This window comes from Amaranthus tricolor, chromosome 14 (assembly GCF_026212465.1).
Source record: "Amaranthus tricolor cultivar Red isolate AtriRed21 chromosome 14, ASM2621246v1, whole genome shotgun sequence".
Taxonomy (NCBI): domain Eukaryota; kingdom Viridiplantae; phylum Streptophyta; class Magnoliopsida; order Caryophyllales; family Amaranthaceae; genus Amaranthus; species Amaranthus tricolor.
The window spans coordinates 809,077-834,162 of record NC_080060.1 but is presented as its reverse complement, the minus strand read 5'-3'; the positions used below and the strand labels follow the sequence as shown (position 1 = coordinate 834,162).

The window sequence follows — 25,086 nt, the reverse complement described above, 5'->3', positions numbered from 1 at the left end:
TTTTAATAATTTATATTAGTTGATCAATTTAACTTATGTATAAAATACATCTCACGATAAGACTGTTTCATACAATTTTTTTTTAATATTTTTATTTAAATTAATTCCATGCGACAAGTACTCTAAACAATTACATATATACATACTCTATGAAAGTGGATATATGTAGGACATCCTCAAATATTATGATCGTTATCATTAGGAAACATTCTATCTATACATATATTAAAACATAAGATTAATTTTATAACACGATGTTAAGAATATTTCAATAAAATATTCGTCTTCAAATAGATGTTGAAAAGATTATTTTATTATTAATTGCATGAAATTTTGGCATGGATCATGCATCACTAAAGATTAATGTATAGTTTTTTTTTTCATTTTAATCCACAACGACTAATCAGAGGAGTTTCAGAGACATATACATTGTGACCAGTCATTTAGAATTTATTAACGTTTTTTCTCGACCGAATGGAAATCAATTTTTCTCGAGTTTTCCATTCCCAACATCTTTATATCTTCTCTCAACTTCATGTTTTTCGATTAGACCCTAAAGTTGTTCTTTCGGGTTATTAGGTTGATTTCTTGTCAAATATTTTAAATTGGTCCAAAATCAGGTTTTGTCTCTATATTAATTTTTATATAATTTTAAATTCATTTTAAAGTTGGATCAAGTCAGATTCGATTATAAGGTCAAATGAATATCGGATCATTTCATTTATATTTGAACAACTTAAATCATAACAAAACAAAATAAAACTTTGATTTTTGGATTTTATCTTTTGGTCAGTTAAACAGTGAAAGAAGTGTTCGATAAATGACTTTTATACCAAAACCAAAAGCAATTTATTGACTTTTGAGTTTTTTAACAATTTTTTCTCTGATAAACAACCAACAAATAATTTTTATTTACAAAATATCTCTATAACAACTTACTTAACAATTAACAAATTAATCAATACTTACAAATGGTCAAACCAACCAATAGTTTCAGCTAACAGATTCGGCCAACATTCAAATTCCAAGCAAACCCAAGTAAGGATATTTTTGGAATGATTTATCTCATATCGATATATTAAAGATGGTGTACGCATTTTATTGTTTCGAGATGGCATCTCTTTGGCTTATTATGAAGCATGTGCACCTTATATTTTTCTAATTATATACTAATGTTGACAATAAATTCAGCTCAATTGAGCTGCTAATTAAGGTATAGTAGTACCCCTAGAATGAAACAAACACACTAGTCCATAAACCTAGAAACTTGTTCAATAGTACAACCTAAAGTCACAGCAGTGTGAACAAGTGTAAGGTGCAGGGAGGAAGATGAGTAAGTGCATTAAGGTCGGTGAGTTTAGGGTTAAATTAGGCCAAGTACAAAGACTGATGTAGCATTGTCAGCCACGATTGTAGAGTTTAATATGCTGTGTCGGACATGATTGTATGCTGCATCAGCTCTCATAATGCTGCAATATAATTGCACCAATTTCATCTATAGAGGTGTTCATTCGGGTCATCGGTTTAATTTGAAATCGTTGTTTTGGGTCGATTCATAATTGGATTTTGTGTCCACATTAGTTTTTACATAATTGCAAATTCATTTTTAAGTCGGTTTAAATCGGGTTCAGTTACAAGGTCGAGTGAATATCGGGTCATCGAGTCTGTTTGAACACCTCTTCCGGACTCCCTCAATACCTTTGAATTTAGAATTTGTTTTTATTCGGTTTTTTTTTTACTTTCCAATATGTCGTTTTAATTAAACTTCTTTATTTGTTAGAGTATTCATCATATCGTAGTGGTTGGGTTTGGTTTCCTCTATAATATAATATCGGAAGTCAAAGTGAAAAAAGTCGATCACAAGTTACTTTAAAATCTCATTTGATCCACTTTTTTTTCAAGTAGAATATTTTAAATCGTGCATATGAGAACATCTAATATGTTGCATCTACACTCCTAGACCGAACATCTTTCGTATGACTGAGTTAAAAGTAAAAGAAAAGTTGCTTAAATCTCAACGTTGATGTGCCAATTAAGAGAGTAATAAAATTGTTAAATGTTCTTAGCTAATAAGATTTCATAATAATTGTTTGTTTATGAATTGTAGTTCAAATTTCATATCAACACTACTACACTTAACTACTTATTAAGAACATGCAGGTGATGTAAAGTAAGGAGACATACAACATGAATATATATGTTGATATAAATTAATTAGTATTATTAAATTAAACTAGCTCGTCTTTGTATGAGACTGTCTTATTATGAGATAGACTTATATAATTAGTCCATTTCTCTATTTTAATTACTTTAAAATTATAATTAATCACTTTGATAGACTAAATATACATATATCAGCCCAATAAAAATAATTTCACCGTGAGACCGTCTCATTTATAAAAATTTGTGCAAACTAAATCATGGTACGCTAAGTTATACTAAGAATTCATTTGATTTTAAATAGATGACATAAATTGACACAACAAGATTTGTGGGTTTTTAATAATTAAGTACACCTAACCACATCATTTGTAGAAGATTATGTCACATGTAGAGTATTCTTCTCATTGATTAGTATTCCTTTTGTCCCTTTTCAATTATGTTTGAGTATCCTTTTTTCTTTAGAAGTACTTTAACTGATTTCAATAATTACATAATATTTCCAAAAATTAGATAATTTTAATATTCATCAAATAGTATAATCGAGCATTTTCATGTATTTATTAGTATTATTATAGTACTTACATTACTTATGTTTTTACACTATCAATGCATCAATTTAATTTTTCATAAATGAATGTTGAAAAGCTTATTATATATGTGACCATAATATTACTTTAAAGAATTGAGGAGCGACTCCTACTACTTAATTTACAAATTAATTTTCGTGAAAATATTTGGCTACAAGAATTAAACAAAATTATCGAAATATTGCAATATAAGTTAATATATAAAAGTAGTGAAGAACAAATCCTTTGAATGTAGGGGATTATCTTAAACAAATCTTACATTAATAAATTATTTTTTACATGTTACTCCTTCTGTTTTACGAAATTTGTTCTACTTTCTTTTTCAATACGTCCTATCAAATTTACTTAGTTTATACTTTTAGCCATGTAGCACAGTCTTTTTTTAATTCTCGTTTATACATTTAACTTTTCTGCCATCTTAATCATCTAATTCTCTTATTTTTTCATAAAATATCACATTTTTACTTCTTTTTTTTTATCGTTACCATTCGACTATAAAACAAATTTAATGAACAAGAGTATAAATGAAGAATTTGGTTATATAAATTCATATGACTGGGATCTGATTCAGATTTTTAATATTGGCCATATTATGTTATTTACTTTATTATAATTAGTTAGCTAAACGTTATGAAATTTTGGTTCGAAAGTATATATGGTGTGTCATTTACAATCACCTTAATTTTCTTGTAGGAATTTGATGTGCCGTTAATGGGAAAATAGTTTTTTTTTTTTTTTTTTTTTTTAGAAAAGGTTGGCCTTACTTATTTGATTACAATCAATCTTAATTATGTTATCGAAAAATACATCTTTTATTTTCATTTATTAATTTAATTTTTTTTTTTAGATTTCAATATAGACTTAAAAGTTAAATAATTTTAATTGAAAATTTCTGAAAATTACAAAATATTGATATTCAAAAAATACAATATAAGGCGAATTATAAAAAAGATCCTATTTTATAAATTGATTAGAATTTGTAGTTAAAGTATGACACTAATATTTAATGGTTCTAAATTCTAATTGAAAAAATTAATAAGAAAGGAAAGGAGTTTAGGCTAATTAATTTATATTTTTTTTGTTTAATTTGTTCACCAAGTTGACTTTTTTTTTGTGAGTCTACCACTGTATCCACCATGGAGAGTAGAGGACAAACCGACAAAGGTATTCCCTGGTTTTATAATAGTTTTTATGTTCAATTACAATAATAGTACTATTTAACTCAAATATACTTGATCCGTTTCATTATACTTGTTATATTATAATTAATGTGTTATTTTAATCATTTATATATTGAACTATGCATATCCAAAATTATAAAATGTTAATATTATAAAAGTATGCGACTAAACGATTCAAATAAGATTTCACTTGACTATTTTTTCTCTTACAAATTATACGCAATATATAATGTAAACATAAACAATAAATAGTAAAAATAACCTTGATGTAGCAAGTATTTCAGAATAAAGAAACTATTAAAGTTTTTCTGAGTCAAATTGAGTACTCCATAGTTTTGATTAGCTTTAATTAAAATAGAAAATCCTAAACAATAATAGTTATCTGTAAATAACCACAAAATGACAAAACAAATAATATTAAAATAAATAAAATAGGGAAAAATGAAATAAAAATTACAAAAGACCTCCTATAAAACACAAATTTTTATGAGAGACCATCTCTGATTGAGTAGGAATATAAAAGAAAATATAGAGTAAGAGTAAGCATTAAGCTTTAATTAACTGGCCTGAAAGACGTCTCTCAGAGAGACGGTTTCTTAGGAGACTGACTGCCTATAAAATAGGGACACATAAGTGTGATTTATTACTTTCTTAAATAATTGTTATTTACTTATACATCCCCTATTTAAAATTACACTAATTCTTAAATGAGACGGTTTCATGGTGAGAACATCTCTATTATGCTGGCTCAATACATACTTTCAATTTTAAAGTGATTATTTATAACGTTAAATTGATCACTTTTAATTTTAAAATTATCATTTTTTATAGTTTTAGAGTGATACTTATAACCTTAAAACGATCAAGTAATCAAAGAAAGAAATGGACTACTATATAAACATAAGACGGTCACATACAGGACAAACTATTAAAATTAATAGTGGAAAATTAATAATTATTGGGAGTGAGGAAATAATTTCCAAATATCACGGGAGTAAAACAAGGGAAAAAGGTCAAGGTGATACCCTAACGAACATCGTGGCCCCAACCGTTATTGTCCGTTATTGTTAGTTGTCACGCTAGTGCTACGTGTTCTTTTCGCAATGGTTTAGCGCCTGACGGTTGACCCTTTTAGTTGTACGGCCTAACCGTTGCCGACTAATTTTTGTAAATAGAATTTTTTTATTATTATTATTTGGATGTACACGTGAGCGGGAGCTACTTGGGCTTATTAGTGATTTGTTTGAAATTGGTTTGAGTTTAATAGTAGAGTGACTTTGAATATATTCAAGGTTTACGATTATATAGAATTATAAATATTGATCGATATTAGTTTAAATTATTATTAATTTGTCTACTTTAATTATTTGTTCTTAGACGTCAAAATTAACTAAAAAAAATATAAAATAAATAGGATTTAAAAAATTGTGTATTTTACTCTTCTATGTTTAATGGTGACAATTAAATGTATTATTGCATTTGTTTCGTTATATTAGTTCCATTTGACTTTTTTGCAATTTTTAATCATCATTAAATATATAAAAATTTTGTAAAATTTATACATTAAAATTATATATATCGAAACAAATATGATAAGATGTCACATGAATATACTTTAAATTTTTAATATTTATGAGAAATCATATTTAAATTTTTGCTTTATGTATGAAATATTTCAAATCTAATCTTCAAAATAAAATGGGTTTAATATCAAAAGTGATTTTATATTGTAATACTTTAATAAAAGCTTTTTCAAACTTGAGAGTGAAAGTGAGACACAATTAATTAATGAAGTAGTAAATAAGTAAAGCTGAAAATGATCATGCATTACGTTGCCCAATTTGTTTTATCTTCATAAAATCTGCTTATAATTATGTCAAGATTTAGCTTATCCTGATTGTTGTCCTTTATAATAATATTAATATTTCTTTTGTTCCTTACAAAAGATTGCGACCTTTAGAAAGTAATTAAAATTAAGATTATAATATTTATTTAATGTTTTTTTATTATATGGGTAAATTTTATTCCCACATTAAATGTTTTTGTGTTGTACAATCAGAAACATAATAACTATTTAATATTTTTAAATATAAAAAATATAACTTGAGAACTCAATCAAGATATTATTTATTTATACTTACTTTAAAACTTTAAATTGAACTTTGCCACACTTCACACTCTAACTTGAGAACTCGATCATGAGTGTAGCTCGCTGTTTACGTAATAGGTTGGTGAGTTAGCTTTTAGCTAATTTTCAGGGGGGTTTTGTTAAAAAATAAAATTCAGATCTTTTTGTGTTATATATTGTATAACTAATTAAATATTAATAAGTTTTTAATAAAAAAATGCAGGTCATTATAGTCTAGATATTCTCTAGCCTAATTAAATTATACTTTACATGATATAGACTAAAATATTTTTGATCAGTAAGTGTTAGGTTTTAGCTCAATACTAAATCAATGAGTATGAGCATACTTGAATACAGAGAGTACGATGATGATGATAATGATGATAATAAGAAAAATAATTAATCCAAGATCAATATATTTAGCGGGAAAAACAAGCCACGTATAAAATGCGTGTAGTTGAAGTTTCTATGTTATAAGATTCAAACATTTATTTCATTACATAAGAAGTCTACCAAAATATAACCTAATATAAGTTGAGTCTAGTCATGTTTGTGTAAGATGTTATCATCAAACTCACATGTATTTGACTAGGTATCTAATAGATCTAACTAACTTATTGGAAGTCTTTGGTGGATAAATTGACCTCTTGAATTCAATGGATTTCTTGTTTTTCTTCCTTGTCTTTGATACTTTAATTAATTAGGTGACATTATGCTATAGAAATGTAATAATTACCTCTTAATACCTGAGGTTATAGACATGTGCAAGATGTTTAATTGTATAAGGTTTCCGAAATTAAAAGGTCTTAAATACTAGAAGTAGTTTGTTTTAGTTTACTCTACTTTTGCTATAGCTTAATAATTGTGTTTTAGGTCCTAAAATTTTAAATATATATTACATATCGCATATAGATTTTCAAAAAATATTGTGTATATTTACTTCACCCCTATTACGAGTGATTTTTGAAAACAATTATATCGCAATTTTCACTAGGATCTAGTGTAAGAGTCTAAATTTTGATTTGGGTAAAGAAACTATAGTTCTTATTGTAAAGAAATGAAAAGAGCAAATGAAACTATTAATCTGGGGAAACAAAACACAAAGAACTGCAATACTCACGATACAATTATAGGGTTTAAATTGAACCAAATCGACTATAATTTTTCAATATAATATTTTACACAATTTTTAATCAAAAGAATCTGTTTTATTATCTAACTCATTTAAACGGGCACAAACATAATTTCTCATCTTTGAAACTCAAAATTTTCTATATAAGCTTGCTAGACATTCCACATGAAAAGTAGGTATTATTCAAACCCACAAAGGATCAAGATAATGATACATCATCTAACATTCTAAATGGAAAAAGTTTATCAATCTTTTCTAATGTTGTGATGGAGAGATATGATGATTCCAACAACACGTTCTTGTCATCCCCGGCCATTATCTTTCTTTCCATAATACAAGATTCAACATTATAATTTGGGACATCAACCTTTAGTTAAGTGCCACATTAACTTGGTACGTTCTTTCTTGTCAAAAAAGATTGCATAAAATTGAGCCAAATCACAAGCACAAGGAAAACACCAATATGGCAATATATATACATAGATGGCTCATAAGTATACAAGTGTCTTCTTAGATTTACGTCCTTTAGCTAGTATGATCATATGACACATGGATAAAGTATAGAGAACATATTTTATTGATAGTATGGAATATTCTTTTCGAATAGGAGTACGTTTCATTTGGTAGCTAGTCTCCTCAAGCAAGAACATATAAAAATAATAATTTCAAAACTTTATAACATGATAATGGGTTGTTTGACAAATGGTTTTTGATTGTTTAGTTGGCTTTTTTTACTAATAAAAATATTGCTTTTAAATTAGCTTGATAAGCTAACTGTTTAAGTATATGTTTGATAATTTTATGTATTGGATGTTAGTATATTATCACAGAAAAAGCGGGACCAACAAGTCAAATATATATAAGCAATCAAGTTATTTACTTCCTCTGATTTTTATAAGTAGTACGTAGCTAAAGGTAGTGATATTTGTTTTCACAAGATGTTACTTTCTATAGCAACTAATAAAAACCAATAAAAGTATTTATTTTGTCTTAAAAATCAGCTTTTCAGTTAGTTAAATAATTTTAAAAATTATTTTGATAAGTAAATATAGACCATAGGGACTTCAACAATGATGACCTTGTCAAGGCCCAACAAGAAAATGCAGTGGGGATGAAAATGTCGGCAAACAAAGGAAAACGCAGTGATATTTGTTTATTTTTGTAATAAAAAAACTTGGACAAACTCTCAAACAATCAACATATCAAAATGAAAACGAAGGAGATCTTTCTACTACAATAAGAGAAGGAAGAAGACACAAAGATAAAGATATAGATAATATGATACCATAATCATATCATATAGTATCGTTTATAGTCCTATATTCTTATGTTATTTAGTGGACAATGGTGTTTCATGAAAGAAATTAAGTAGAAAACAAATGGAAAAAATTCATTCTATATATGATAAAAACTTGAAAAGTATAATCATACAAAAAATATAAAAGAACCGAAAATTCCACATGGTAATTTTATAGAGTTTTGTTCAAATGGAATATTTTTACAGGTTAAAATGTAACTGTGTGATATTTATAAAATTTTATTATATTAATTATGATTTTAAGTATTAAAGATTTTATCATATCAAATCATACATTATACTTAAAAGCTTGAAAGATTCCAAATTTCACAGTTAAAGAGTTTGTCAAATGAAAACTCATTTATTGATTAAGAAAAATGAAATGACATTTGATTTTAACCAATCTATCTATCATTAAAGTATCTTTGATTAATATTTATTAATAGTTAAGTTGAGTAAATTAGAGATTATACTATAGTACATATTATATTGTTGACAATTTCCAAAATTACAGAGTTAAAATTGAGTGTTTCTACTGTATAGTATCTCTGCCTTTATTATTTAGAATATCATAATATCATATGGTAGAGTTTGTATATGTTGAAAGTCGATGCTAAAAAAATCGTATATGGCACGAGTTTCTACGCTAGTATATTATATTTGGTTACATCCATTATGCATTATATATTTATATTTTGTCACAATAATAGCATTATTTTGAAGATTTGGAAAAGGTTTTGACAAGTGGAAACGGAATTTGGTAGATTTTTTGGTTAGACTAGAGATGAGGATTGAGCCGAGCGTAAGCATAAGATGAAATATAGCTCGTTCCTTGAATGGCATAAGAATGGAATAATAATAAGTTGAGATTTTGTCAATAAAAATAAAGTTACTCTTTAATAAAGGGTATTATACGTTATCTTATTCTCTAATTATAATTAAAATAATATTTAAAGTTCACTATTTTCCCAAGATATAGATTGATGGGATCGATAGACAAAACATTCCCATTTCCTTGACCAAACAAGAGACTTTTGTTGATCATCATGGTAATTGTTATGAATGGTATATGTGATTTGAGTGCACAAGTTAATGTGTATAATCATGTGTGTGACTCTTGGTTTGTGGAATGTAAATGGATGTAATTATGTGGTGAGTATTCATGATGAATTATGGGTGTTAATGAAGATTAATGAAGAAGAAGAAGGGACTTGATTTATGGTAGCTCGATCGAATTCTGACAGAAGGATCAGAAAGATCGCTCGACCTACCCGCTCGACCGAGCGAGTCATTTTGGTAGGTCGAGCGGCCAGACAGAATGCTCCAGAATGCTGTTGATCCTCGCTCGACCGAGTGAGCTCCCTGTTTCGGTCGAGGGGATCTTCTGATATGCATGGGATGCTAGTTTTCGACCTTTCAAGTTCTTGGAGTTATTTCATATTATTCATTACTCAATATTAACTATATATTCAAGTGAGCTATTGATATTCTAGTATCTAGTACTATATATAGGGCTCTTATACTCACACATCAAACACATCAAACACAACCCCTAAGCCAAACACATAGCCTATTGTTTTTATCTCTTACTCAATTGTAATTCTTCTTTAAGAAGTGTTGTTTATACTTTTTCTTGATATAATATAAACAGATCTACACATACGGAGGACGTAGCCATCATTGGGTGAACCTCCTTAAATCCTTGTGTCCTTTTAATTAGCTTACATTGTCAAACATTGTTTTGTTCATTGTTGTTTGTATTGTTCTTAACATTGTAACGGTTATGGCAAACGTTTTCAGTAATGATCATGGTCATCGGTCAGGGTTTAAGGATAAAAGATAGCTAGTGGACAGATTATATTTGGACTTCCTCAAATAAGAGAATACGAAAATTATGCACAGTCAATTAAATTCCAAGTAAAAAGACTGTAACTAAAATAATTTTTTTTTTAAAAAAAAAAAATTAATTACATTCCCATCCCCTATAAACCTCTTCTGCCAAACACCCCATGTATTTCTAGGCAGGTCATGCATGTGGTTTTCAATACATAATTTCCCCCACTTAGTCCTTTTGATTGTTCAAGGGTTTGTACTCTAATATATTAGAAAATATTAAGTAGAATCAACTAAACAAAAATGTATTGAACAATTAATGAAAAAAGTATTGATAATTAATAAAACTTAATTTTGCTAAAAGAATTAATATCCCATCCATTTCATATTGTTTGTTACATTTGATAAAAAAAACTCTTATACTTTTAGTTAAAGTTTAACAAACAACATGAAACCGATAGAGTAATAAAATATGAGATCAAAATCACTGCATATCAATATGTTATTTTCATCTTAAATATATTTTCCAGTTTAATTAAATAATAAATTTATATTACGAGTAAAAGGATAAAACATATCTTTAAAACAGAAAAAAATATAAATATTTGTTTAGACATTAATTTTTCTTAAGTAAATAAATTCATATTCATAACCATTCAAACTTCTTTTAACATTTTTCTATATATTGTAGTCATCATTTCACTTCATTGTCACAACCATGCATGTGGACATGCTTACAAAAGTGGAGCTAAGATTTCTTCAAATTTTCTCAAGAATTCTCTTAGATAAGATGAAATTGACCTTTAGAATAAATCAAAGTAGGGCCAATATTTAATTCCAATTAAGGATCGACATAAAAGTTCATTAAATCTTTATTCCAAATTGATGGATATGAAATTAAAAAGTGTGACATTATTCTTCTTAATTGAATGGAATTTGTTAATAAATTCTGAACATCTAGTCAATGCTGGTTCTACGAAAAAACTTAGTTGTGTCGAATAACGTTTAATAAATACAAAAATAAAAATCTATTTTAATACTCCATATATCATATTAAAGATGATAAGGCTGTTAAATTTGATGTCTTTACGTACGGACAATAGTAGACATCTGAATCCGTCGCTACATGTAATAGACATATATGCAATAAAACCATTGCACGTGTTAATATATATATATATATATATATATATATATATATATATATATATATATATATATATATATATATATATATATGCATTGAAAGATCATAATCTAAGATGACATAAGACCTAACTCAAAGAAAAGTTGTTATCCTAAGCAAAGAAAAACATACCATATATTTAAGGACAAATTAGATGTATGAAATTAAATATATTCTTTGATTGTGACATGAAAATCTAATTTTGCCTAATTTGTTGGTCCAATGAAGAAGAAAATATTTTGGTATGGGATATGTATAGAAGCACACCGTCGGCTTCAATTTAATTAATTACAACACTGTTTCGTTAAGAAAAAGTTTATTAAATTGCCTAAAAGTTAGGCAACTAATATATTTTCCGATTGTTTTTGGTAAATGATTTTTGATTTATTTTTTTAAAAAATTTTTAACTTTTTAATTAGGCAAATAACTAAAACTTTTGTTTGGTACCTGACTTTTCAATGTGCTAAGCAAAATCAAAAAAATACGCTTTATAGTTTTTTCATTGGCTTTTTGCGTTTTGACTTATATATTTTCTAAGATAAAAAATCTTGAAAGCTTTATCAAATGATGATCTTAGTTCTAACCAATTAAATATCTTTTTGTTTTTTTTTTTTTAATTTTCTACTAAAAGGCATATATTATGAGAGGAAAAATCTCTTTTAGTAGCAATTTTAATGAGTGAGCGAGGGAATATTTAATTAAGTTATCTCCAACTTTTTTGTAAGCTAATTTCGAGAGAGAGAAAAAAAAGGATATGGGATATGGCCATAGGATAAATAAGAAGCATTCTTTAAGCAACAAATATAATGAATAAATCTTTTATCCTTCAAAACAATTAATATAATTTTTATAGTTAGTTATGGTTTTTAGCGGAAAAGAAAAATGTCATAGAAGGCTGAAGGCCTTACATATCATCAACAATTGTGAAAACAAAAGCCATTAATAACAAAATAATTACCACTATAGGTACTACCAAATAAGGTATTTTGGAACAATTGTAACTACAACATAATATATTTTTAATGAGATATATTTAAATTTCGAATGGTATATATAGATATTTATTAAACTCTTTAAGCTTTATCAGCATAATAAAAAATCATATTAAAGTTTTTAGCGACATAGGATTTATTAACATTTCTCATAAATGACACTGTTATAGTAACAATTACATATATCACTAAATGTCAAATAAAGTGTCATTAAATCACTTTATAGTACTAAAACTTAAAATAAAAACCAATAATTATTACAGTAAAAATATAAATTAGTATCATGTTTTTAATGTCACTAAATTTTATGTGGCAAAAATGCCAACAATTATTATAATTGACGTGTCGAGTTATGGAAGCGAGGGTTCTAGTGCCAAATAATGTTTTGCCTCAAGAGTTATTAAGCTAAAAATTGACACAAAAATCTATTATTCTTGTAATTAAGTATCAAGTAAGACAAAGTTACAAAAATGCCCATGCATAAAGCCCTAAAATTGTTATAATTGACACATTAAGTTCATATTTTATTAAACCCTAAAATCATGTAACTATATAAGGATAGAATATTAATAAAGTATATAATATGATTTGGTAAAAAAATGCATGTGAATGGTGTAGGTAGCCATGTGAAGATGAGTACGAATGTGTCTAGCCAATTGAGCATTATAAACCGACAAATTTTCACTGCAATCAACCAATTTAGGAACATTTGATTTAAAATTAACTATTTTCTTCATTCATAAATAGGTTGTATAGTAATTAAATGTAACACTTGTATTTTTTTTTATATTTTTTGTTATTTGATATTGGGTTAATTTTTTTTTTTTATGAAATTATATATTTTACGTGAAATCTTGTAAGATTCAAATTAAAATATAATTTTTGAATATTAAATTTTTATTATTTTTTGTATACATAAATAAAGATATCAATATTTAAAATTTTCATTCGTAAATATTTTCTTTCATTCTATTCCTTTTGATTTTTTATATCTTTCCATTTGAAATTCGAGAAGAACTAAAATAAATAAATATTACATATCAGGTACTATGAGAGATGACAAATGAGTAAAATAATGTAAAATAATAAAGATTTTATTGATTAAAATGTACGTGTTATAAAGTTATTAAATTTAATTGGTTATGTATAAAGTTAATACATTGGAAATTCTATAGACTAGAGTGTAATAAAGTGGAGTAATTTTATTGAATTTTTATTGGTTACTAAAATAGAATAATTCCAAATGAGAAGAACATTTTATAAAATTTCAAATGGAAAATGTAAAAAAAAAAAAATAAATAAAACGGCAAAAATAATTAAATGCAACACTTGTACTTTTTATACTATTTATCGCTTAACTTTTTCTTTATTTTTCTTATCTTTTTGTACGAAAATCTAAAATCAAATTAAATTTTGTAAGATTCATCTCAAAATATGATTTTAAACATTTTAAATTTTATAATTTTTTACGTGTATATAGTTAAAATATTGATAATTTAAATCTTATATCGAATAACGTAGAAATTTTAATATTGCATTTAAATAGGACATCCACATGTATGTAAATTGTAAAATATAAATGAGTGCACATCATATTCAAACCATATTACTTCCTCAGTTCTATATTAGTAGTAACATATCAAAAAATAGCACTATTTATTTATTATTTTTAATTTGTGATTAGTTTTTAATCTATAAGTTAAAACATAACAAGTAAGATCTTATTTGATTCGTCTCATTGCAAAAATTATTAATATTAAATTTTTAAATTTTTTTGTTATATATAACTAAAGATATTAAAAATTAAATTAATACATTAACTGCATGAAAAAGCAAATATTACAAATAAAGGATAAAGAGAAAAGGAAAGGAGAAAAAAAAGGAATTGAGTATAATTGTTAGTCTGGTGACTCTGGTCATTAAAAGCAATGCCCCCATGTGACTTCAAGTCATGGTAGTTATGGCAGTTGTTGGAGGTCCCAATAAAAAACATTTTTCAAATTTGGTAATAAATGTGCCAAAGGAAAATTACTAATCTAAGTAAAAGAAATTAAGGTATTATTGACTATTGGTTATTAACTGTTAAGAGTTGATTTTATGATTTGTTCCACTAGGATGATACAAATAAGATGTATTATGATTATGTTTTAAATATAAATAAAAGTATATTAGAAGCGAAATTTATAATACAATTTTGCAAAAGCAACAATAAAAATAAATCAAGCGTTAAAATTAGAATATTTTGCTTTTGATTTTTGGGATTGATTACAGGTTGCGCTAAGAAAAAAGACGAAACGTTAAAATAAGAATTGAACCTAAAATCTTTTCTGAAAATGATATTGTTCTCTAATTGAGATAAGTTCTTAGTCCCTCGTAGAAGTATACTTTAATTAATTATGTTTTAAGATTTAGGAGGTTTTAATTTAGAAAATTGAATATTGTCGTTTCATATAATAAATATCTAATTTTCAAATAATAGATTATAATTTTAATTTTCAACTAGCTCTCTCATTCTCCATTCTATTATGTAATTAAAAACTAGATTTAGAAGCGTTTGAGTCAATAATAATATTAGGTTTTTAATTTAAATTTAAATTATCTAGGAATGCCCCCCAAAGATCATGAGATCATACTAACGTTTTAATCTATGTCTAACTAATCAACTAATTAATCAACTATCTTATGCCATGCAATTATTCCATACATTCCTTTAAATAAAGTATGAGGTATAAGTAACTTTTTATTTGTTAATGATTACTATTAGCTAATTTTAACTTTGTTGATCGATTAAATAGTAAAAAAAATATTTAAATTAGCTAAAAAGCTAATTATAAACTAAAACAAAAAAACTATTTTGAATAACTTTTTTTTTATTGATTTTGGTTATGCTGAGCCATATATTATCTAATAAAAATTAACCATAAATAATTGATTTTAGCAAATAATTTTAATAATAGTTGTCTTAACGATCAATAATAGGTCAATATATTTTTAAAAATTCTTTTAGGTTGGTCCAGATACATTGAATCTACTATATAAGCTAGTCTTATAATAAAACGATCTCATATAAAATGAGCTATTTAATTTTATAATATATGAAGTACTTCTCTAGGTTTAGTGGAAACAAGGACCACGTAAACAAAGTGGTATAGTAGTAATCTTCTCTTAAACTAACCCATCACGCATGGCAATTTCATAAAAGTTGGTGCGTTTACGATTAGGTTGCTTTTGCCCTCTCATTTGTTGTCTTTGCATGTCTTTTTCAACAAGTTAAAGAAAATATTATTAAATCAACTTAAATTTATTATAATAATAATATTATTATTATTAGTATTTTGGTGAAGTGGATTATATATTTATAAGGTAGCTTACTATGCCAAAAAAAAATCATGGATGAAACTTAAATTTAAAATTTTAATTTTAAAGATACAACATTGTATCATGCTTTTTTTAGGCAATTGATGACCTAAGGATAAATCTAATTATTAAATCGTTAAAATAAAATTAATTATAAGATTAGAAAGACGATGAAAAATTAACACAATAAGAAGACTCCTAAAAATAAATAAGAGTACAACAAAATAACATGAACGCATATGTTAAATGGTGTCTTAAATAACTCCTTAAAATAGATTATATTTCATCAAAGAATCAACAATACAATAATGCATTGTTATTAGGTAATTGAAATCACCTCCAACACCTAGGTGATTTTGTACTTGGTCTACCATTAGATACTAAAAGAAAGTGGATCAAAAATGCATTAATATATTTGTATTGAACAAAATTAATTTTTATTTTTTCGTATTATATGCTACACACTTTAATATTAATAGATTATGCAAGTCATATCTAACTTTAATTCTAGAGTACTCATATATAGTAAAGTAATCTCATTAAATTGACTTAGAATCCAATAAAAGAAATTTAAAAAAAAGTGAACCCTAACAAAGATGAAGGATAAAAAGAAAAAAAGAAAAAAGAAAAAAGTTATGTGAATAGAAACATTCACACTATATTTTGAAAATGGAAAGCAACTTTTTATTTTAATAATAGGGGCACATAAATGTGAATCTAACAATCTTTGGGGAGACATACACTAACACTTACTATTATTTAAGATATCCTAAATATTCAAAACTATATATTAACAATAGAAAATAATATTTGTATGAAAAAATTACTCTGAATAATACAATCTTTTGTTAATTTTTTTTATAGTAATACCAACTAGTGATTAATCATGAATAATACCAACTTAAGGAGTATTTTTCTAGAATAATACCAACTGGTGATTAACTGATATACTAATTTCTTTTGTCTTATAATCACCTATAGTTTAATTTTTAACATGTTAGGGATTTTCTAGGAAAATACCCCTTTAAGTTGGTATTATTCATGGTTAATCAATAGTTAATACTATTATAGAGAAATTAACAAAAAATTGTATTATTCATGGTAATTTTTGATATTTGTAAAGACATTTTTCACTAAACATTTCCAAGAAAATACATTTTTGACAAATTCAACACTTTTGTTCAATTAATAAGATGAGTAATTGCCAAATGGTGTTTTAAGCACAAAAAATGCTACGTTAACGTAAATTCTAACACCCATATGTGGAGGTGGCTTGTGATTAGTAAGGCAAGTAGGCCCAAAAGAGAGGTCCATGAATGAAGTAGAAGAATTATAGTGGACTAAGAATAAACCAATGGCCCAATTATTATTATTATTATTATTATTATTATTATTATTGAATTTGAGGATAGATTAGAGAATCTCTACATATTAAGAGAAAAAAAATACTGTAAGGTGCAGTGTCTTCATCCGACATTGTTTCTAACGAATTTTTTTTCGATTTTCTAAACCTTAATCACAAAGGTTTAAAATGCAAAAAGATAGTGTTTGGCGTTATTACTAAATATACTAAATTTCGGTATATTTATTTTGAGGGGTATTTCAAGAATCAAACTCAAGACCTCACACCCGAAACGAGAATCATAGAACTAGCCTTGTTGTATCACTATGATTTTTAACCAAAATGCGTAGTTTGATGTTAAAATGAAAGATATTGTGATTGCTTCGCATGTTAGTTAGGTAGAATGCCCACTACTACCAATAGCGATCCTTTTCTTTCTTGTCCTTTTATTTGATATTATTAATTTATCTTAAAATTAGATTAAATTTAATGCATGATAGACTAACTGGTAAATCAATATGAAAAATTAAATAGATGAAAAGAATTATCGTGATCAAATGCCCTTATATGGCATAAGAGATTCTCTTTTAGTAAATGACTTTCATTCCTTTCTCTCAACAGAAAATGTGCACTAAATTAATATAGCGGGAAAAATAGTAAAAATAGTTTCATATTATCCTTATTTTAAAGGACATCAAGAGAAAATGATAAGGCATTTGAAGGGAGAAATTAAAACTTATAAATGACAAAAATACTTCTATTATAGTTAATTTTGCTAGATGGAGAAAATTGTGAGATAGTCTAATATTAATCTATTTAAAATAACCGAGAAAAAATAATAAGGCAGCAAATAAGAAGAGGATCTATATCGATACATTTCCAACTAAATTAAAACCAAAACCGATACACAAACAAAAAAAAGTCAATACTCAAGTGTGAAATAAAACACATCAAGATTCTAAAGAAAAAAAAATGTATCTTCAATTGTCGTAATATCATTAAAAGACTTCAATTTCGAGCTTCTACTTAGAAGGAATTTGAGGGATTGGAAACCGAGAAATCCATGCCACTAGTGAGAACACAATCAGCTGTTGCATTAAAACCATGATCCTTTATCCTTGCTAGTTGCTACTACCTTCAAGAATTTGAATGCCCTTCTTACTAATGTTTCTTTTACTAACTTCTAATATGAATACATTCTCATGAAAATGGTATCATGTCCAAGAGCTTGATCACCAAAACATGCATGTGCACTAGACTTGGAGATTTATTTTTTTCTTCACTGACTTCGATGCTCTTTAGAGAATATCTAATCCTGTTGTCGAGCCTTGAAGACATTGTAGGCTTTTAAAGAAACAGATCCAGAAACTACAACCATTTTACATTTTTTCAAAAATCAATTATTTACAACGAAGTACGAATTAGAATACTTAAAGCATCATCAAATTTACAAGAGCGACGAAAAATCAAAAAAGAACAAACTAAATACAACTAATTGCCATTTAGATCCACTTCAAAAATATTTTGTTGCACAACATATGGATCGAGAGCAAAGACTATACTTTCATCGGCCCATCTATTACTAATCTGTAACCAAGAAAATCATTGGGAGACTACACGTCTACAATAAAAAATAAAAAAAGATCTTAATTTTAACGGTGGGAGACTAAAAATATAGAGCATAACAGCACAAGGGTGTGGAACTCATCTCCGAAGATTAGTACCGGGATCAACATCACCTGAGTTCATGCCATAGAGTATATCCTGGGAATAGGAAGAGCCCCATGGACCCATACGTACCTTAAAGAATAATGATAATAATGATGAGTTATCTTTCTAATGTAGCAAGATTGCGTAATTATTTCTACTGTAAAGGAACAAGGCCCCCAACAAAACCACTGCTCAAGAATTTCAGCTAAGAGCACACCTTCTCAGTAGTATGAATGATCTTCTTCACCCTTAACCCAAAAAACAACAACACTGTTGACAATGTGTGCACTAATGTAGTGTTTTCGATTGACCCTATCTTATGCTCTCGAAATCATTCATAACTTTCAGAAAACATGAAAAAAGTCAACCACGCTTCACATTCAAGCACTTGGAAGTAGAGCCAAGAAGCCTGAAGAAAACAATTCGCTAACCTTTCCTGAAAATTTGACTGCATTGACTGGTTAATCTCTAGCTTGGTTCTTGTAATGAGAGATAATATAACGATGTGAAAATATCTCACTGGTTGACCGTATACTTCTTCCGTCTTCTTCAGTACCTTAGTTCAAATTCACCCTAGCACCTGGAATGTAGGGCAGGCAGTTCCACCGGCTTCTCTGCTCCCAAACTATGAGGGGGCTAAAAAATTCAAAATTTCTAGAGACAATTAGTGAGAAAGAGAGAACCTCTTTCATGGTAGTATTCATGTTTTCATCACCATACCTCCTTGTAAACTAAGCAGTTATAGGTATATGCTAAACCAAAGTCCAAGTACAAACTAATCTAGTTGCGTTCATGCATTAATTATAATCTCGATATAAATGAATATTCTATCATAACAAGCAAAGATCTGACACAAGAACGATTTGGGCAGTAAAAAAAAAGGAGAATTAGTTAGAAAAATACTCCAAAAAAATGAACAAATTAAAGAGTGAAAAATTCAAAATCTAACCAAAGGGTCTAGTGTCCCATACAGAATCATATTCAAAAGGGAGAGCAAATCAAGGAAAGCCTCCATAGCATTGACAAACGCCTATTCATCTGCATACTAGAGTCATCCACAACTAGGTCATTGAATTTTCTAGCTAATTTTGCAGTTATAAAGCTGAAGTTCACAGATTAATGAATACTTGAAGAGCATTTAAGCCCAATAGTGGGATTTTGGTGCAACCGTTTGAAAAGTATTTCAATTAGTTTTACAAAATATTGTTGATGGGAATATTTGAATCATCCCTATATATCTTCACTCACGAAAATTGGTCACACTAAGAAACACCGCATAACAAAAACAATCATCACATTCATGTAACTAAAAGGCTTAATTCGAATCGAAGGCACACATATTAAATATAATTGAACTCCAACAAACAATACAAGCCAACCCTATAAAATACAATCATAAGAGTCAAAAACAGCTATAGTTCAATATCAAGATGCAGCGAATCAACAACAGCGCCAATCACTTGTAAGCAAATCACAAACAGCACAGAATCATCAAAAATATTTAATCTTGCAATCAAAATAAAAGAAAACATAAACCACAAAGAAACATACATCGCTTTTAAGCATCACCACCATCATCCTTGGCACCAAAAGGATCATGATTAGGACCAACATCTTCACCAATGGTACGCTGCACGAGCCTCTTCAAATCAGTCATAACCTTAGACTCACGTTTTGCCTTCTCTTCATAGTTAAACATAGCCAAAGCTCGCTTATCTTCCGCACTATAAACTTGATTTTCTTTCCTAATACGAATTGCATTCATCCTTTGATGTCTACTACCACTCATGACATACCCAAGTGACTCAAACTTTGAAATCTCATCAGCAGAAAGTCCCACTTCTCCACGACGAGGAATACGCTTCCCTTGTTGAACATACTGTGCAATAGCATCACCTTCACCGGGCCTAAGTGCACCTCCATAACTAATATGACCTTCAGCTTTTGGCAATGGCTGCGGCCCTACAGGCGGCTCGTTCATCAATGCCGCAGCTTTCTTTTGTGCTTCCAACATCTCCTTGTACTTCAACAATTCAGGATCAACCTCATCCATCACCATCTTTCCATCATCTAGTTCATTCATCTCATCTTTTTCATCACTTTCACTATCACCCTTCCTCTTCTTACTGCTCGCCCTCTTCTGTTTCGATCTTTGTTCGTCTTCCTCGCTTTGGCTGTCATCTTCCTCCTCGGAATCACTATCTCTCCTTCGCTTTCTTCTGCTACTTCTACTCTTCCTCTTTCTTCTACGCCTGCTCCTTCTTTTCCTCCTCCCCTCGTTTTCGCTATCATCATCCTCAGAATCAGCGGATTTCTTACTCGATTTCCTCCTCGAACTCTTCTTCTTCCTCCCCTCGTTTTCACTATCATCATCCTCAGAATCATCCGATTTCTTACTCGATTTCCTCCACAAACTCTTCTTAATTCTCTCTGTATTATCGCTGTCATCATCTTCAGAATCTTCCGATTTCTTACTTGATTTCCTCCTTGAACTTTTTTTCACTCTTCTATCTTCGTTTTCACTATCACTATCCTCAGACTCATTCATTTTCTTAGTCGATTTCCTTCTCGAACTCCTCTTCCTCCTTCGTTCCTCACTTTCACTATCATCAATCTCAGAATCAGTCAATTTCTTGCTCTTTTTCCGCCTGGAACTCCTCTTCTTGCTCCTCCTACTTCGTCTACGATCAGAATCTTCCGAAGATTGCGATTCAGAACTCAAGCTTTCCGATTCCGATTCCAATTCCAAACTGACCGAATATAACCTAGATTTATTCTCTCTCCTCACTTCACCACTTTTTTCCAATCCCTCGTCTTCTTCAACCTCTTCCTGATCATAAAACGCATCGTTTTCTGTACGCGGAGGACTAGGCGTAACATTCCAAAACCAATCGCTTATCGATTTCCGCAATTTCTGCCTCTTTAACCTCCGATACTCTTCATAAGGCAACCCTCGTAACTCCTCATCCGATTCGTTCTCAGGAACCCTACCATTTACCTCCCTCCTGTAATTTTCCCTGACAGGTTTTCTGTATTCGGGGGTCTGACTACGACTCCTTCTGCTACTTCTTCTTTCATCGAGGGAAATAGAACGGTGGCGGCGACGATGCTCCGGTGAATAGCGGCCATAAGATGGACTGCGGCTTCGCCTGCGACGGTATTGTTCGCCGGATACGTCGGAATCTGGCGAGTATCGGCGATTATGATGATTTGGGATTTCAATTGTGGACGTGGGGCGACCCATGATTTCCTAAAGTTTTTAACAAGGAATGAGAAACGATATATAGGGTTCTAAATTTGTACTTCATCCGATTTTTTTTATTTGTTGTTATAGATAATCACATTTCTTCTCACAATATGTCAATATTTGTAGTAACTAATAAAATTCAAAAGAAGTTATTCAATTTACAGATTAAAAATATACATTAATTTTAATTTCATATATATTTTACATTCTTTTTGATTTATTTTATTTTTAATCTATAATTTATAAAATAGTTATGTGGATCTTTTTGATTTATTTTAATGCAAAAATTTATAAATATTTAAATTTTTATAATTTTTAATTATGCGTAATTAGATTTATTGATAATAGAATCATTGTATTGGCAAACATGTCAAGTTAAATAGGATTATTAGGTTGAATCAAAAGGATATTTTTTCATAATTATTGTGCCTAAATATAAATAATTAGACTAATTTTAAGGTAGTGTAACTAACATCAACTAATATTGAAGGGCCTTTAATTTATAAGGCCCAATGCGATTGGGCACTTTACACATATTCAAAACCTCCATGCTTCTTGCTTTGAATTGTCCGTGGATGGTTGTCCGTCGGGACCATCTTCTTTATCCTATAAAACGGGTGGTTTTGCACAATGTTTATATAATAAAAATTAATTCAAATTTTGGTAATACGATCTCACCATGAGACGCACTTTTTATATTAATTAAATAGTAAAATTAATACAAATTATAAGCATAGGGGCTTCTTGTTAATTAGTCGTAACTCGTAAGAAACAATCTCTTACAAGCGTAATTCAACAATTAAATCCTTATCGTATTCTACACTGGTGAGCAAAGTCAGATGTTTAATCTAAAAGAAACATTTATAACATATATGTGATATTTGAAATTTGCAATTTCAATACCTGAATTTGAGATTTGAGATTTTTTTAATTGGTTATTCAATATCCTTGAGTAAGTTAAAAAATTGAATACTATATTGAAAAAAATCAATATTCAACATTCGAATTTGGTTAAAATGTTTTTTTTCAAAAAAAGTAAAAATATTCATGCTTATTAGTTATTATTATCTCCATATATCCAAATCCAAATATACTTAGAATGTGTGAATATTCGATATCCAACTATTCAAAAAAATTAGTTATTCAAATAATCGAATTTTGAATCATATATAAAAAAATTCAATCAGATATTATAACATTCAAATCAAATATTGAATCGAAGTATCAGATTTTTTGATAAGCAGATAATTTTGTTCAATCCTAATATATGACACAAATGTAGTAAAAGAGTATACATTTAACAATTGTACTAGTTGGGTTATTTAGCCTGTGTATGAAGATTGCCTCGCGGTGAAGTTGTCTCACACAAGAATTTGTGAAATAAATATCATTTTAAGAGAAATTATGAGATCAGTTTTCATCAATAAAAATTTATTGTTTAATTTAGAGAAGGGTCAATTTTCATCAATTCCTTACAAACCCTTATAGTCAGAGTCAAACTAATCAACCCAGTATTTCACGCAAGTTAGGGCGCGGAGGGTTAGGAGGATAGCGGACAAATCATACTCTTGTCCCCTCCAAGGAAAGAACAAGAAAAATGTGCGCATTCAGTTTATCCCCTAAAAGAAAAGTTCCTGCAAAAAGAAGGGTAAGTGACACACAACACTCATAAAAAAACACTTGTAGCTTACAATTGTATATAAGGAGCACAAAAGTAAATAAACAACTAAAACTATAAAAAGAAAGGAAAACTAGACAAAATTCTCAAAAGTCTAAAACACGGATACGAACCCTCTGACTACTTCTATATTTAGTCAGGTCCTCAAAAAAGTGTAACTCCCTTAATTTAATGTTTATTTGCTCATTCACATTTATTTAGGTTTATCTCGACTTCACTTACCCTCTACTATACTATAAGGCTTTCTAGTACCATTCTTATCGGGCCATCTGCAGTCTTACAAACCCTAATGCAACAACGAAAATTTGAAAAAAATAAGATTATTTAACAACTTAATTCTAAAAATAAGCTCCGTGAAAACTTATTTTCCAAAATAAGCGTCCGTACATCCAGACCAGTGCTTTGGATAAGTCGTTGTTAGTAACAGCGAGAGAAGGAAAAAAAAAATTAAAAGACTTAAGTCGCTGTTACTAACAGCGACTTAAGTCGTTTTATTTTTCCAGTTTCTTCTTCTTCCTCATTTCAGTTCGCGTTTTTCAGTTTCTTCTCCCTCGTTTATCCTCCATTAAAATCACATTCAATCTTTCAACTAAATTCATCAAAGTCAAAGTTGGTACCACTAATTTGTTGTATAATCTTCCTACATCGAATTAAGGTATTTTTTCTGATTTTTTTCAATTTTTGGAAAATTAGGGTTTAGTGAATTTTAATGAACTTTCCCATTAATGTAGGTTCATATACTTGCAATTTACTAATTGTTGTTCATCTACAGTTTATTGAGGTACGTTTTTATTTGGTGTTGTTGTTCAACTTGTTGTTGAATTGTTGCATTGTTTCAAGTACGAATTTACTAATTGTTGTTCAATTTTAAATTTTTTTATTTGGAGTTGATTTTAAAATGTATGTCATGTATAGTGGTCATTTAGAATTAAGATCTACGAATATGTCGAATGTAGTTATTATTTGCCTTGATCTTCATAATTAATAGTTTGTTCGAGAATTTGTTGTTGAATTTAAAATGTGTAGTGGTAATATATTTATGAACACGATGGCGATGTTGATTTTGTATTGTGTTGTTGTAGAAATGGATTCATTTCGTGTGACTGTTGTATGCTTTTGGAATGGTTCAATACGATCAAGTAGTAACAATGTTAAGTATGTTGGGGGAAGACGTAAACTGTTTGCATGCAATTCATACATGGATTTGAATGAATTTAAACATTTTATATGCTCTAGGATTGGTATTGACACTA

The 25,086-nt window shown here is 28.3% G+C and overlaps 1 protein-coding gene across 3 annotated transcripts; it reads right to left on the bottom strand.

The window, feature by feature from the left end:
* Positions 1-17,990: 17,990 nt before the first annotated feature.
* On the bottom strand, positions 17,991-22,198 carry LOC130800198 (uncharacterized). Of its 3 annotated transcripts, none has more exons than XM_057663598.1 (2): positions 20,460-22,198; positions 17,991-18,566 (listed from the first exon to the last, which is right to left on the bottom strand). In XM_057663598.1, the coding sequence occupies exon 1, from the start codon at positions 22,150-22,152 to the stop codon at positions 20,467-20,469; it is 1,686 nt and encodes a 561-aa protein (XP_057519581.1). In that variant the 5' UTR covers positions 22,153-22,198; the 3' UTR covers positions 17,991-18,566; positions 20,460-20,466. The 3 variants fall into 3 exon arrangements, with proteins under 3 accessions (XP_057519581.1, XP_057519580.1, XP_057519582.1); XM_057663597.1 differs by having other exon boundaries at positions 17,991-19,544; positions 20,460-22,188; XM_057663599.1 differs by having other exon boundaries at positions 18,559-19,562; positions 20,460-22,188.
* Between the last annotated feature and the right edge of the window lie 2,888 nt (positions 22,199-25,086).